The sequence below is a fragment of the Trichosurus vulpecula genome, chromosome 1, assembly GCF_011100635.1.
Source record: "Trichosurus vulpecula isolate mTriVul1 chromosome 1, mTriVul1.pri, whole genome shotgun sequence".
Taxonomy (NCBI): domain Eukaryota; kingdom Metazoa; phylum Chordata; class Mammalia; order Diprotodontia; family Phalangeridae; genus Trichosurus; species Trichosurus vulpecula.
Window position 1 is genome coordinate 362,871,948 of NC_050573.1, and position 16,012 is coordinate 362,887,959.

Consider the following 16,012-nt stretch of genomic DNA (forward strand, 5'->3'; position numbering starts at 1 on the left):
AGTAAAGACAGAAACAAATATCCAATGTATGCCAAAATTGTCATAGCAGTACTCTTAATGGTAGCAGAGGATTAGAAACAAAATGGGAGCAGGAGACTATTGGAAAATAAATGAAAAAATTATGGTATGTGAATGTAATAGACTATATAGTATGAAAAGATGAATATGAGAAATTTGGAGAAATGTGAGATGATTTGTGTGGACTGATACAGAATGAAATAAGCAAAATCAAGAAAACAATATATACAATGACAACAACTATGTAAATGAAAAACTACTAAAAGGAAATTGAATTTTGAGAAATAGAGAAGACAGTGAAAATTTTTGAGAAGAGATAACAACATCTCTTCTCACTCATGGTAGAGAAGACAGGAACTACTAGAATATATATATATATATATACATACATATATATATATTTACTATAATACAAAGTTTCTGTATCAGATGCTCTTTTCTGATTGATTTTTCTTTGTCAAAAATGAGTTCAATCCTGAGGGTGGGATGGGAAATGACTGTACTAGAGAAACAAAAGATATAAATAAAACAAATTGTTTAAAATGTCATACGACAGCTATCCGTAAATATGTCCCCCTAAATTCATGCCAATTTTAGAGTAAATTTTCAGCTGAGAAATAAATTGCTTTCCAAAACATCTTAGGACATTTGAAACTTGCAACATATTTTACCATAGAAAACAAATGTTTTAAGTGGCTATATTTCAATTTCTATGGAAAAATAATAGCAAACAATACTGTTGCAGTACTAGTGTAGTAGAGGGTTGAACTGGAGCATGCATAGGGATTGGTCTGGGCATAGTTTTTAAAAAAATCAAGAAAACAAAATAAGAAATAAGCCAATAGTTTCCTCTATTTAAGTTGGCATGAGCATGACCGAGTTGTCACAATGAGGGTCACTTGGATGGCTAGAATCTGAGGAAGGCATGGCACTAAAAGGAGTGAAGCTCAGAAATCTTGTTCTTTGATCGTGTTCCATTGTCTTTTCAAGAATGACTTATGACTTTGTACTTGGACTCAGATGCAATCTAAGCCTTGGCTGATTCATTGAGGACTCAACCAATAACTCTTTCTCCAAAGGACCTGGTTTTGTTCTGGTTATTTGCCAATCCTCTGTTCTATGTAAAGGCATGGGATCAGATCAAGGGATGGGAAGAGCCTTAGGAGACTTCTAGTTCATCACTCATTTTGCAGATGAGGAAACTGAAGGCCAGGGAGGTTAAATTCCTTCACCAGGGGCACATAGGTAGTAAGCGAGAAGAGGCAGGATTTACACTCAGATCATCCTAATCCAGAGGAGGATTCTTTCCACTTTATCGAGTCTCTTGCCTCTGTCTTCTGGGTGGCATCAATAGATTCCCATCTCACTCCTTATGATGCCTGAGGCTTAGGAAGAGACCAATCAAAAACTGATAATTTTCTTTTTCTCAAAGTCTGGAGTTTGAGAAAGAAAGTTTTAATTAGATGAAGAAATGAAAGGAGATCTTTATGGAGATTATGAAAGGGACTTCTAGACCCTTTCAAGGACTTCAGAGGTTGAGAGTATTGGCTCTTTTTATGCTTAATTTCATTTCAAAATATAATCCTTTCCTTTTCCCTTGTTATAGGAATATGTGCATGTGTGTATGTATGTATGTTTGTATATATCATGGTGAGTCAATGCAATAAAGATAAACTGAGGTATATTCTTTGAGCTAAAGCAATGCACATAACTGTTAACAAAATGGGTCAGACTGGCCGCCTTAGTAAGGCCAATGACCTTACTGAGAAAGGGGAATCCTCTTTATTGACACACAGGAAAGGAGGGGGTCTGGGAACATTACAATTGGTTACACTGGGGAAAGTAGGTTGGCATTCAGTTATGGCTAATTATACCCTTCTCTGACAATGAAGGAATAATAATTGTTTTATGGGACTCTTCTGCCTCTTATAATCTTGGTTAGGAGACCAGAACCACCAGGTTTGATTTCCTTTGGGGAGATCTTTAAGGCCTTTAAACTAGTTAGGAGGGAGAACTGTTCCAAGCTTTGAGGGGGATACAATGGAAAGAGAAGGACAAAGGCCCTTGCCCTAAAAGGACTTGGCAGTCTAAAGAAAAATACAGTGCAAGACAGATTCAAATTCAAGGCTGGATAGTATGCAGTATAAGGAATTCAGAGAAGGGAAAGATCTCCATGGAAGAGTATGATTCCTGAGTTTTCCAAATAGGAAAGCTGTGGACAATGGGAATGGTACTGCAGGTCTGGAGCAGGGCAAAAATTGTCCTAATTTCTTTTTAATGAAAAAGAATAGGTCCTGTGAACTATAGATCAATGAGTTTTGACTTTGATTCTTGGGAAAATCTAGAATGGATTATTAAAGAGATGGTTAGTGAATAATTATAGAAGGAAGCATTGATCTCATACAAGCATATAATCAAGAACAGGTCATGTAAGACTAACCTATTTCCTTTTTGACAGGGTCACTGGAGTGATGGATCAGGGGAGTATTATAAATATAACATACCTTAATTTTATCGAAGTCTTCACTAAAGCAATCCATACTATTCTTATGGAAAAGATGATTTGATATGAGCTCAGCTACAGTACATTTAGGTGGATTCAGCATTCATTGAATGATCACATCTCAGAGTAGTTTTTTTCTCTTTCCTTCTATTTTCCTGTTGCTTTCTGACTTTCTCCCTTGCTGATGGTACAGCCCTGAGTTTGGGCTGCAAAACAGCCTCCTGCTGAACCTTTTAGGGGATGTAGGTTTCACATGTCTGAGTCTCTCTCTCTCTCTCTCTCTCTCTCAAACTGTATGTGTGTGTGTGTGTGTGTGTGTGTGTGTGTGTGTGTGTGTGTGTGTGTGTGTGTACTGGGTAAACTTTAGGGGGACAGCGTTGATCCCAGCTGTGTTTCAGTCACCTTTCCTTCAGGCCCAACACAATCATACAAGTTGCTCTCCTCTCCCTATCCCAGTTCCTCACTTGACTCTCCACCTTTTGGGGGCTATATCCCTGGCTGCTACTTTCTGCAGAGTGGGAAGACAGCCCACAGTATGTTCCATGGAGTCTCTGTAACCTTAGGAGTCTCTAAACTAAGTCTAGGTCCAATTAGAAGGCAGTATGGTTTTGGCTCCTCTCCCTGTTCCTCAAATGGCTGGGTGGAATCAGTGTCCGCTGCTTCATGTGCTGCATGTACCATCAGTGTCTCTACAGCTGAAGGGATCCTAGGATGGGCTCCAGGGGTTCAGGTTACCTTTTTTGCTGGGTGAATAATATCTTCTGAGAAAGGGGCACTGAATGAGCATTTGAAGGATTATTGTTATGGGTTGTTAATTCACAAGGATCTTAACTTGTAGGGATTCTCTTTAGTCTGTGGATTCAGCTGTAATTGTTTTACCTATGGTGCATCAATCCTCTTTTTTTTGGTGGGGGAAGGTTTTGAGAGTTAAAGGTTTTTTTTCCCAAGATAAATAAAGAAAATTTAAATAAAAATATATTTCAATCTGTATTCAGACACCATTAGTTCTTTGCCTGGGGATGGATAGCATTTTTCATTGTAAGTCCTTCAGAGCTGTCTTGGATCATTGTATTTCAGATCATAGCTAAGTCATTCATAGCTGATCATCTTACAATATTGCTGTTACTTTGTACACAGCACATTTCACTTTGCATCAGCTCATGCAAGTCTTTCCAGATTTTTTCTGAGAGCATCCTGCTCATCATTTCTTACAGTATAATAGTATTCCATCATAATCATATACCACAATTTGTTCAACCATTCCCCAACTGATGGGGAATTTCTAATTTCTATTATTTCTCAATTTCTAATTCTTTGCCCGCAGGAAAGAGCCACTATAAATATTTTTGAACATATATGTTCTTTTACTTTTTGTTTTTTATCTCTTTTGGGATACAGACCTAGTAGTGGTACTGCTAGGTCAAAGGTTATGCATGGTTTTATAGCCCTTTGGGCATAGTTCTTAGTTACTCTACAGAATGGTTGAATCAGTTCACAGAGAGTTAAAGATTTTGAAGAATGTGTTTTATCTGCCAACTTGCTGGCTTCTGTGACTTATAAGTCTCTTAGAGTAATTAATGTAAATTAAGTATAAATTAGGGATTTCCACTGAAGGGCCCTAGTGATCTATGGTTGACCCTCTGTTATGTAACATCTTTATCACTGACTAGGCATGTTTATAAAGTTGTCAAATGACAAAAATATGAGAGGCATAGTTGACATACCGGATGACATAGTCAGTAGCTAATAAAATCTTGACAAGTTAGAATGTAGGGTCTATTTTAATAAGACAAAATTGAAAAAGAATAAATGTAATATATTTATATTATATAATATAAATATAATATAATATATGTATATACATAATATAATATGTATACATGTAATATATAAATATATAATATAAGTAAAACTATAAATAAAAGGAATAAATGTAAAATGGGTTAAAACATTAATTTTACAAGTTTGAGATGTGGAAGGCATGGTAAGATAGCAAGTTGTTAAAAAAAAAGTCTCTGGTGGGGGGAGTTCAGAGTGAAAGCCCCTTCCTCCATCTCTCAAGGGGAGAGTAGCCCTTGGTTTATGCTCATCAGCTTAGACCTTTCCCACCAAACACTGGTTATACAAAAGACCATTGTGAATAGTAAAGAGCAAATAAAGCCATTTATCCAAGCAAAATAGTGAATGGAAATTGGAGAAGTTCTACAGAATATACCGGGGAATTAACAAGAGTAAAAGAACTTTTCAGCTGGGAGTGAGATAAAATCTCAGCTCAAACAAGAAGAGAGGAAATAATTTCACTAAAGGGAGTCCACTCTCTGGGGCTATGGAATATAGTGGAGGCTGGCTTCTCTACTTATCTGTAGCTCTAAAGCTCTAGTCTGCCATTCAAAGTCTCTGCCTTTCCTTCCTTCTCTCCTGTACCTCTTTTCTCTCTTCCCTCTGTCTCCCATTTCTCTGTTCTTATTCTTCCACTCTCTTTCTCTCTTCATTCTCCTTCTCTCTCTCTCTTTTCCTCTCTCTCTTCTGTCTTCTTCTCTTCCTCCTATTCCTTCTCCTTCTCCATAGCTGAGACAAGGGGTAAAATGTCTTGTATAGGTCACAAGTGGAAGTCAGAGGACTTTGAAGCAAAGTTCTTTGACTCCAAAGTTAACATCTTTTTTTTGAAAGTGTTATCAGTAAGGCAAGATTCACAATATTGATACTGACCATGAATATGCCTGTACAGCTTAGTATCACAGAATATAAGAGACTCTCCATACAGAAGGCAGAAGACATAAAATGTTTATTCGGACACCAGAGGACCAGATCCCAAAACCAATAATTCCAATTCAACATATCAGTAATTGTATCCCCAAACCAGTAAGTCCACTTCATTATAACAGCAAGGAAATTAAAACACAATATCACAGCAGGGAGCCAAGCCATCCCGTAACTTTCCCTTCTGATGAGGCCTTCCAGTAAACACTCACTCACAAATCCTAGCTGTCTGCTTGCCTGCATCCTCTCCTCCCTCAGTTCTGAGAGCTTGCAGTTCTTTTTTTTAAATTTTATTTTAGACACAAGGGCAAGAACACAAATACAGAATAGAGAAAAGGAACAAAACATATCATAAATTAAATATTGAAACTTAAATATAAAGAAAGGAAAAAAAGCATGTCATATGCATAGGAGAACATAAGAGAGGATTCAAAATATATAACAATAGATTTTCATTTTAAGAAAGCCTATATGATAAATAATACATGTTGTATTGAAAATTGTCCATCTTTTCTTTGCTTCCTTGTGAGTTTTCTTTTGTTCTCTGCTGTGCACTTTTTTACTTTGTTCTTTTTTTTCTGAGCTTGCAACTCTGAGAGCCCTTGCAGTTCTCTCTCTCTCTTCAAAGTTCTTTCTCTCTCTGAGCTTAACAGCTACCCTCAGTGTATACACACACACACACACACACACACACACACACACACACACACACACACGCATGCACACTTTTTAGGCCCCAAGGGCTTCACACCTAATTAGCAAAAGAGTGTGGGCCTTCCTACAAACAAGCCTCCCCTAATCAAGCTTCCCTTAACTAGCTCCACCAGAGACCTATTAAGGGGATTAATGGGCAGGGAAGATCTTTAATCCAGATCCAAATTCTCTCGCTCCCAACTTCCTCTTTGTTTAATGTCCTTTCTACTGCACTATGCAGTCTCTTATTAGTAGCAATGGGGAGAGCTTATCTGCTGAGAATAATAATGTACAAAATAATATGTACAAAATGCTTTGAAGAGGCAGCACGGTATAATGGGTAAGCCAGGAAGACTTGAATCCAAGTCTAAACCAGCATACTGGTTGTGTGACTTTGGATAAATCACTTAGTTTCTTAGTGCTATAGGGTCTTAGTTGCAGAGAAGGTGCTGAATTATACTGGTAGAAGAATTTCCTCATCTACGAGTTTGTTACATTCATGAAATCACAATTCTGGGCCCTGTCTCCTGAAGATTTACAGACTTTCTTAACAATAGCTTGTTAAAATAGAGAATCTAAATATTATTATACCCATATTGTAAATAAGGAAACTGAGGTTCATGGTTCATTTGTGGATGCAGCAAGTGTAAATTTGAACCCCGGGCAAGTGTGTACACCTGCAGCCCAGTGAAATAAAAAGAGCCCTGGATGTGGCATCAGATGATCTGTTGACAAAAAGGTGGGTAAAAATCTCTGTGTTGCAAAAAGATTACCAAGGGCCACACATGTCCTTTATACAAGCAACTTTTAGTTTAGCTAAAGAAATTTACTTAGATATAGTTTTTGGGTATAATAATTGTCTTTAACCTTTATTCATGCAGGGATGGAACCTATAGATGTGCCTCTAGATGAAAATAGTGGGGAAGAGCAACAGATTTGTCAGAGCAAAGTCTGTGCAGACAGGTAAGAATTTTAGAATGCAGATCTCTGATTTTGATTTCTAAGTGTATTGTAAGCATGTAGATACTCTAGTGCTGCATAGTAGGTGATGGGCAAATGTTCTTTTTTAGGGTAATGATAAATTATTTACAGTATTTATATTATACTGTTTAGTGAACTTACTGGTTTTCCTATCATTTACCAGCAAATGGGCAATTCTGTGGTTAGTAGCCATACCAGAAAGATAAAAGATAGCTTTTGTACAAACTTATGCATCTGAAGCCAGATTCATTGAGATGAAAATTTTGTGGTGTCATCACCTGGCATTTGGTTTCATGGTACAGGAGTGTGACTTTTTACTAAGACTTTAGGCATTTCTAGGTGGGCGAATGTTCCACAAGATCATCTTTTTTATTATACTATGTTATGGAAATGCTTGTTTCATTCCATAAATTAAAAATAAGATAATAAAAAATTTATGAAAAAATTTATCTTTGGGTCCACTGCTAACATCTGGATTGCATGTACATGAAGAAAGAAATATGGTAAGGTTTCTGGCATTTCCTATGCACAGGAGAAGCCTCAGCTGCCCATGTAGACTATGAGAGTCCTAACCAGTTTTCTGACTTATCAATCTTGCTTTGTGCTTTTTAGCATTTTAATTTAATCACTTCCCAGATTTATGCTTTATATTCTTTGAGCATTTAAACTGTTGAGGGGGATTTGAAAAATGGGAAAAAAGGAAGGGGATGGCATCTGATTCTTTCCATGGCCTTGGGTTAGGGTCTATTAGACATTCTTGTCTCTGCATTCCCAGATTCAAGGGTTCCAATCCTCTATGCAGATGTTTATTATCTGTATAGGTATTGCTTCTTGGGTGCTGGAACCTGAGGCTTCTTGGATCAGGTAGAAAATAGTAAAAAGAACGATAGTGTCATTGTCTATGGCCCAAGTACATGACTTAACTCCCTTGAACCAGATTGCATCCTTTTTCAAAAATTTATTTATTTATTTTTTGTTTTTGACATTCACTTCCATAAGATTTGGAGTTCCAAATTTTCTCCCTATCTTTACCACCAGCCCAAGACAGTATGCAATTTGATATAGGCTCTACATATGCATTCATATCGAATGTATTTTTACATTAGCCATGTTGTAAAGAAGAATCATAACTAATGGGAAAAACCATGAGAAAGAAGAAACAAAAAAGAGAAAGAGAAAGTAATATTCTTCAATCTTACAAGTTTGAACCCGAGTCTCATCATTTCTTATAGCACAATAGTATTCCATTGCATTCATGATTGCATGCTTTAAAGTGTGCTCTATAGGTGTAGTAAATAGGTTAACAGCAGCTAGGTAGTGCAGTAGATAGAACTCTGGGCCTGGAGTCAGGAACACCTGAGTTCAAATCTGGCCTTGGACACTTACTAGCTGTGTGATCCTGGGCAAGCTACTTAACCCTTTTTGCCTCAGTTTTTTCATCTGTAAAATGAGCTAGAGAAGAAAATGGCAAACCACTCCAGTATCTTTGCCAAGAAAACCCCAGATGGGGTCACAAAAGGTTGAATGTGACTAATTGACTAAACAACACTTACAGGTTAACAGTTTACTCAAAGCTTTTTTTTTTTCAGCATTAGATAAATTGAGGGTTTCTTATATCTATGAAGTGGATCAACAGGTTACCCTCTGGGAATAACTTCTATCTACTCTCTATAATTCTTGTACATATTTTATTATTTACATGGTAATAATATATAAATAAATGACTGTTAAGTATAGTTGGATGGGCAGCCCATTTTCTCTCTCTCTCTGTATGGATGTATACACACATGTGTATGTGTGTATACATGCACACACACACACACACACAAACCTCTTAGACAAATACTGCAAATGGATAAAGCACTGGAAGAATTCAGACTAGATTGTGTTAGGGAAATTGATCTGTACCTTTAATGACCACAAGCTATTGCTCTGCAAGCCATCTTTTTAATACCAGTATTCTCCCAATGATGCCAAATGGCTGCAAATCATGTATACCACAGTCTCTGGGAACTGAAATTATGGGTAATTCATGGATAGTTGATAGCTGGATGATGGGTAGAAGTAGGCTGAACCTACTTATTCATTTTACTGAAGATTACTTGTGAGCTGGAAAATAGCATGAAGATATCTTGTAGGAAATGTATGATTGGAAAAGGAGAGGATTATAGACAGGCAGCCCAGGTGCAGCCCTGTTACTCATGGAATGTTGATAGGCCTAGAGAAATGTCTCCATCATGCTGGGCTAGGCAAATCCTTTGTAGTATTTCTAGGAGGACCAGGGCAGGACATGGATGGATTGAAATCTATACCATTGGGATCATCACTCTCATCAAGGAGCTCACCAAGGCATTGAATATTGGAATATAATTGAACATTAAAAATTTCTTCATTATTTCATATATCTGTGTTTTAACGGTTGTAGTTCTGTGTGCTGCACAGACTGAGAAATTATTGGACTGAATATTTTCAGAAGAGGGGTAAGATGTGCTGTATAAAAAAATCCAGTTAGTTTGGTGTTATTCTATATTTGTGACAAAATTGGTTGTCAAAAACGGCCTTTATAGGCAATCTCCTAAAAGCCCGCAAGAAAGGGTTGCTCACTACGTAATGAGATCTTGTGTTTGTCTCACCTTTCAAGAGCAAGATGTTAGGTTTGTTTTCCTTAGTAGAAAAAGAAATAAAGAAGATTTTTAAGAACACCTGTGTTTGCACCTCCCAAATCACATTTAGAACATTATATAACAAAGCCCATCAGTGTTTACCTATTTTTCAGAGACTCGCATGTTTCTCCTCCTCACTCCCTCCCCTCCTCAAAAAAAAAGCAGGATCAAGAAACAAGTTAAAACTGTGACCTTAGGGCTTTCTCAAATAGTAAGGCTGTAATTCTTATAAAGTGTGAAATTCTAAGCTTTGTGGTTCTTGATGGCTATAATTACATATATAATGCTTTTCAAAATGATTTCTAAAGCTTTATTCTCCCCTTCACACAGGCAGCAGCTTTTAAGCATTTTATCAAAATTGTCAATTTTCTCTGTCTTTAAAAACATTCTTTCTCCCCCCTCCCCACCACTCTATTTGCTTTTAAGAATTATTTAGAGATTCCACTTAACCTGAGTGTTGTTTAAACAAATTTTCTTTTGCCCTTGCATTTGAAAATTTAAAAAAATTGGGGGCAATTATAGATTATTGCTTAAAGAAAGACTAACCATCTCTGCATCTTTTTCTTTCTAGGGTAAATACGTATGATTGTGGGGAAAAAATTTCAGACTGGTTGTCAAAATTTTTTGGTCGTCATTGTCGTTTGATCAAACAGAGTTCAAATTTCAAAAGAAGTGCAAATAAGGAACATAGAAAAGGTAAATCAATTTAGCTTGGTTCTTGGAAAATTGCGATCTAAGTTCATCAGACCATAGGTTCATGTTGGTCCTTGCACACATCAGTATTACATGTGGACTTAATTTATAGGAACACATATTCTTATGCATGTGCAATCTTTCACATTAGAAAGGAGAAATTACTGACCCTATTCCTGACAAGTTGACATATTTTTGGCTTGTGAATGTGTAATGGTAGATATGCTGTTTGAGAAGGTTTCAAGGTTGATCTCAACCCCTCTCTTCCAAGTTTCAGGTCTTCAGACCTGTATTGAGCTTACTTACAGAAGTTTTTGATATGATGCACCTAACAAATTATTAAGCACTAGGCTACCATCAGAAGACATAGGTTCTAACCTTGCCTCTGCCCCTAGGCAAATTGCTTAATCTTACTGTGTGACAGTTTTAGTTTCTTCATCTGGAAGTGAATAGCGTTTGGAGGTTCAAAGGAGGCAGTATAGGGGCCTCTTTAAAAATAAAAACTATCATTCAAATATAAGACATTATTCCTTATACAGTGACCTTTTCACTCTGAAGTCTTTCTCCTATGCTTCAATATGATAAGGAAATGACGTTGGTTCTTAAAGACTTAAGATGCCAGGAATGCTGGCCTTAGTGATGGTCTGTGTTGTGTGTTCATCACTTGAGCAATAGCCTAGTTATGTTTGAAGAGGTTCACCACCAGAAACATGGCAGCAGGTGATAGCTCTTGTAATTCATGAGGGCAATCGACTAAAGAATAGAAGTGTTTCAATCTTAATTTGTAGAGAGAAAGCCATACTCATGACTTCATGACTTCTGTAAGTATTGATATAAGTATTAGTATGCAATGGAGTGATCAGGCCCTGGTGCGTTGACTTACAATAACTAGATGCCCAAAAGTCTGATCTCATCCAGAATGCCGGCTTATTAAGAAATTTTATTTATGTATTCATTCAATTCACTAATAATGATATCAAACATTATGCTTTCTTAATATTTATTTATGGAATATACTAAAAATTAGGTTTTTATAATGGATCAAAAGGGAAAAAAGAAGCATCATTTCATGGAGGCCTGTATTTATATTGAATTATAGGACTCATGGCAATTATTTGCAAAAAGACCACCTTGAAAATAATCACAGCTTATGTACCAACATCTATTGCTGAGATAGACAAATTCTACATAGAAATCATTCAAAGACCCTCAAAAACTGCATTAACATAGGCTATGATAGTTGATAACTCATGCAAAAACGGCAAAAATATATTGGAAAATAGGATCAGGAGTAGGACCTAGGTTTGTAGACTACTCAGAAATTTTGTCTATAAATTACCAACATTTTCTTAGAGAAAAGAATTGGCAAGTCCTAGATACAATGAACACCAAGTAATAAAAAAAAGAAATTGAAAATATTTTGACATACAGGAAATGACTTGGTACTGTTGTGGTAGTGATGTGTATGGTGAAACCATCAGCTTTTTAGGGCAAAAATTAAAACAGATAAACAACGAGCAGAAGAAAGAATAATGAGAAAAAGATATGGCATGCAATCGAAACAACTCCAATCTGACACATTCAAACAAGTTCTTGATATCTAAAATGGAAAGTGGCTGTAGGAAAGTACATTGACATGGATGATAGCAATTTTGTACAATACTTTAACTGATTTAAATCAATTGCTGTAACAAGAACTTAAAAGAAAAGCATAAAAGACTCATTAGCCAGTAAATACTTGTTCTTCTTGAAGTGCAGAGATAGAACAGCCCAGGGCAAACCCAGTTTAAAATATAAACTCATTGGTAAAATTTTATGGAGAAGTATAGTAGAAAATTATGAGCAGAATCACCTCATAAAACAGTAAGAAACAACAAAAGAAAAAACAAGTTTAAAGAAAGCTTGGCACAAGATCCAAATAAGCAAAGTCAAATTAAAAGAATTTAAGGATCAAAAGGGAAAGAGGGGAACAAACATGAAAAATGGAAATGCAAGTATTTTTCTACAAAATCCTTTCCATCACCAAGGATAGTAGAGCCATCCCATTTGGAATCAAACATCACAGCTCTGGACCTGTTTATGGAGAAAATGGAAATGACAATGAAGAAAACAAAAGATGAGAAAAACAGCTAGACAGAAGAGGTCTGCTCTAGAGCCAACGTAATAAAGAGGGCATTGTGGTATCTGAAGGAAGGGAAAATATAAAAGAATCTCAGCTCTTTATCACCCCCAAGGAAGCAACTGAAAGAACACTAATAACTTCCAGTTCATAGCTCACTTTCCAATTTATATAAATGTTAATGAGAATAAACTACACATATACTGAGGCCTTGTAAAATAGTTAAGCCTTTGAAAGCAATATTCTGTAGTAGATCACATCTTTACTGTCTCACAATTGACTGCAAGACTTAAAGACCAAAAGATGCCACTGTGTTTAACTGTTTAAAAAAAAATCTCTGATTTTGTAAAACCAAATGCCACCTTAAAGACCCTTGTCCAATAATAGATCTCTCATACATATGTCAACATCATAAATGATTCTCTGATGGAGGTCAGAGAGATGACTTTGTTCAACCATCTGACTATTAATGTCAGGCAAGGAAACATCTGCTCCTCCAAGATGTTTTCTACTGTCATGGAGGAAATTGAGGGCAGAGCCCAAGTTGAGAAGGGAGTCCCTCTAGAGGGTGAGATTTTCCAAATGTTCTGGTTGCAAATGATGTACTGATTGTAGCAAGACCCAAAATAGTGCAAATGCTTCTAAAATGTGTCCACAATCACTTTAAAGAAGTTGATCTAACCATCCACACAGGAAAAAAAGTGGATTAATAATAATAACTAACATTTTTATATCATTTACTATGTGCCAGACACTGTGCTAAGTCCTTTATAATTACTATTTTATTTGATCTCATTTGATTAAACTCATTTGATGAAGATTACCTGTTGCCCACACTATGATTTGCAGTGGTATGGACAACTTATGGAGGTGGTCCATTAGTACATATAACTTAGAGAGGCACACTGAAGGTGGACGATAAGTTGGATCTGGAACTGAGCAGTAGGAAGAAAGCGGGCTGGATTGTCTTTGGGCAATTAAAAGCATGATGGGATTTTCCAAGGATAAGCCACGCCCTTTTCGTATTCAAGCTGGGGCCCAGTTCATTGTCCACTCTTAGTGACTGTCACAAGATACTTGTGCTGTTGGACTAGTTACATAGATTGTTCATCTAGTTCCATTTCACAATAGAGACAATGGATAATTTTCATCTTCATCTGTAATTTTCACTTTTCTGCCTCTGTATGTATAATCAAGCTACATTCTTTTGAGTCATTATGGATCTCATTTAGGAAGTTCTATAATGATCTGGGACTGGACGAAATGGATGAAAATCGTACAATGCACAAGTGGGAACATCTGATGAGACTTCATCTTCCAATTTGCTCCTTGCAATGGATGTCCTTGATAAAAGTGGAAAACACCTGTGAAAACCACTTCTTGTTTTGTGATTCACTTGGCATTAATGTGTGTGTGTGTGTGTGTGTGTGTGTGTGTGTGTGTGTGTAGTGTGTGGTCATCAAACAAGCAATGTGACATCTTTCAGGGAATCTTATATGATTTTTATATGCCTATGAGGATTCCTTGTTGATCAAGAACATGTGAGGTGAAGCCATGTTTTATTCCACAGAATTTAATGCTTTTTTTTTACAGTTAATAAACTGCAAGTCCAGTAGCATCTTTTATTGTTTACACTTTTCATCAGTTATGTGACTGTAAAGATGTGATACCCTGTAGATAGCATTTGTAAAAACTTGCTTCTTTCCTCGTCTTATGTTTTCATCAAGGATGCCTTTGATATAAATGAGGATAAGTCTTATGAAGATTGTGGAGAGATCAGAGAGTAGTCACATGAGTCAGTTATCAATATTTTCCCAGTCACTTTTTTTGGGGGGGGTATTAATAAAACCCATGCTTTTCCCCAAGTGTTTAATTTCCTTCTTTAATATATCTTGAATTTCAGTCCCTCAAAGTCGTGTTACCTTTGATGTGGACCTCCTCTGTCTATATTTGATTTAATCCTTGCTGTTTCTACCTTCTTTTTTCTTTTGTGTCATTTCTACTGCTTCATGTAGCATACTAGGGCTATGTTAGTTGTTGAAATGGGGTGGTTCCACTGTTATTAATAAGAAAAAAATTTGCTATAGAAATCTTAGTATATATTTTCCATATTTCTCTGTTACTCTCTTTCCAGTTTTATCTGTAAGTGCAAGCTTTCTATAAACCTGCTTTCCCCCCCTCTTGCTTCTTAATGTTCAGTGAAGTAGTATAGCTCATACCCTTTTGCTCTCCTCTTCCTTAAGAGTTAAATTTACATTCTAAACCAGCAACCACTATTTGTCATAGTTCTCTAAGCAAGGACCACATGATGATACATTTAGAAGTTGATGGGATCTCAGAGGCACCATTGAGGCCAGATCTCTCATTTTACAGATGAGGAAAATGAGGCAGAGTGGTTAAGTGACTTGCACAGGGTCACACAACTAAAAAGTATCAGAGGCAGGGTGATTCTAGGCTCTTTGGGTGTCTATGCATTGTGATAACTTATGTTGATTAAACTTCCTTAGGAAATGAAGATAGTCTGTATTGATGTTTGTTCTTTTATTTATTTCTTATCTTTTTGCATTAATAGCTTGGTTAATTAGGTTAGGCTGTGGCTCTCTTAATAAAATGCCCTATCCTCTGATTTTTATTTAATCATATAATTTGGTCTTGACCTTTGCTCCTACAAGTTGATGGCCTGGCTATACACCAAGGACTAATGAATAATTCACAATTAATTATTATTATAATATAATAAATTAATTATTAATAATAACATGAGCCAGTTATCAATATCACTTTTTTGAGGGGGTGTTAATAAAAATCTGTCCTTTTCCCCAACTGTTTAATTTCCTTCTTTAATATATCTTTTTTTTTAAATTTAAATTTATTTATTTAACATATTTGGTTTTCAGCATTGATTTTCACAACAGTTTGAATTACAAATTTTCTCCCCATTTCTACCCTCCCCCCACTTTAAGATGGCTTATATTCTGGTTGCCCTGTTCCCCAGTCAGCCCTCCCCTCTATCACCCCCCTCCCCTCTTATCCCCTTTTCCCTTCCTTTCTTGTAGGGCAAGATAAATTTCTATGCCCCATTGCCTGTGTATCTTATTTTTTAGTTGCATGCAAAAACTTTTTTTGTTTTTGAACATCTGATTTTAAAACTTTGAGTTCCAAATTCTCTCCCCTTTTCCCTTCCCACCCACCCTCCCTAAGAAGTCAAGCAATTCAACATAGGCCACACATGTATCATTATGTATAACCCTTCCACACTACTCATGTTGTGAAAGGCTAACTACATTTTGCTCCTCCCCAACCCATCCCGCTTTATTGAATTTTCTCCCTTGACCCTGTCCCCTTTCCAAAGTGTTTGTTTTGATTACCTCCACCCCCATCTGCCCTCCCCTCCATCATCCCCCCCCTTTTATTTTTTTTTTATCTTCCTCCTTCTTTTTTCCTGTGGGGTAAGATACCCAACTGAGTATGTATGGTATTCCCCCTCAGGCCAAATCTGATGAGAGCAAGGTTCACTCATTCCCCCCTCACCTGCCCTCTCCCCTCCTCCCACAGAACTGCTTCCTCTTGCCACCTTTATGC

The 16,012-nt window shown here is 36.6% G+C and overlaps 1 protein-coding gene across 1 annotated transcript in view; it reads left to right on the top strand.

Moving 5' to 3' along the window:
• The window catches only part of MOCOS (molybdenum cofactor sulfurase), a gene marked incomplete at its 5' end in the record, with an annotated part of 77,827 nt that overhangs the window by 20,375 nt on the left and 41,440 nt on the right, over positions 1-16,012 (top strand). The window contains 2 exon segments of the mRNA XM_036766679.1: positions 6,856-6,937; positions 10,190-10,314. Coding sequence (XP_036622574.1) covers positions 6,856-6,937; positions 10,190-10,314 — 207 coding nt within the window.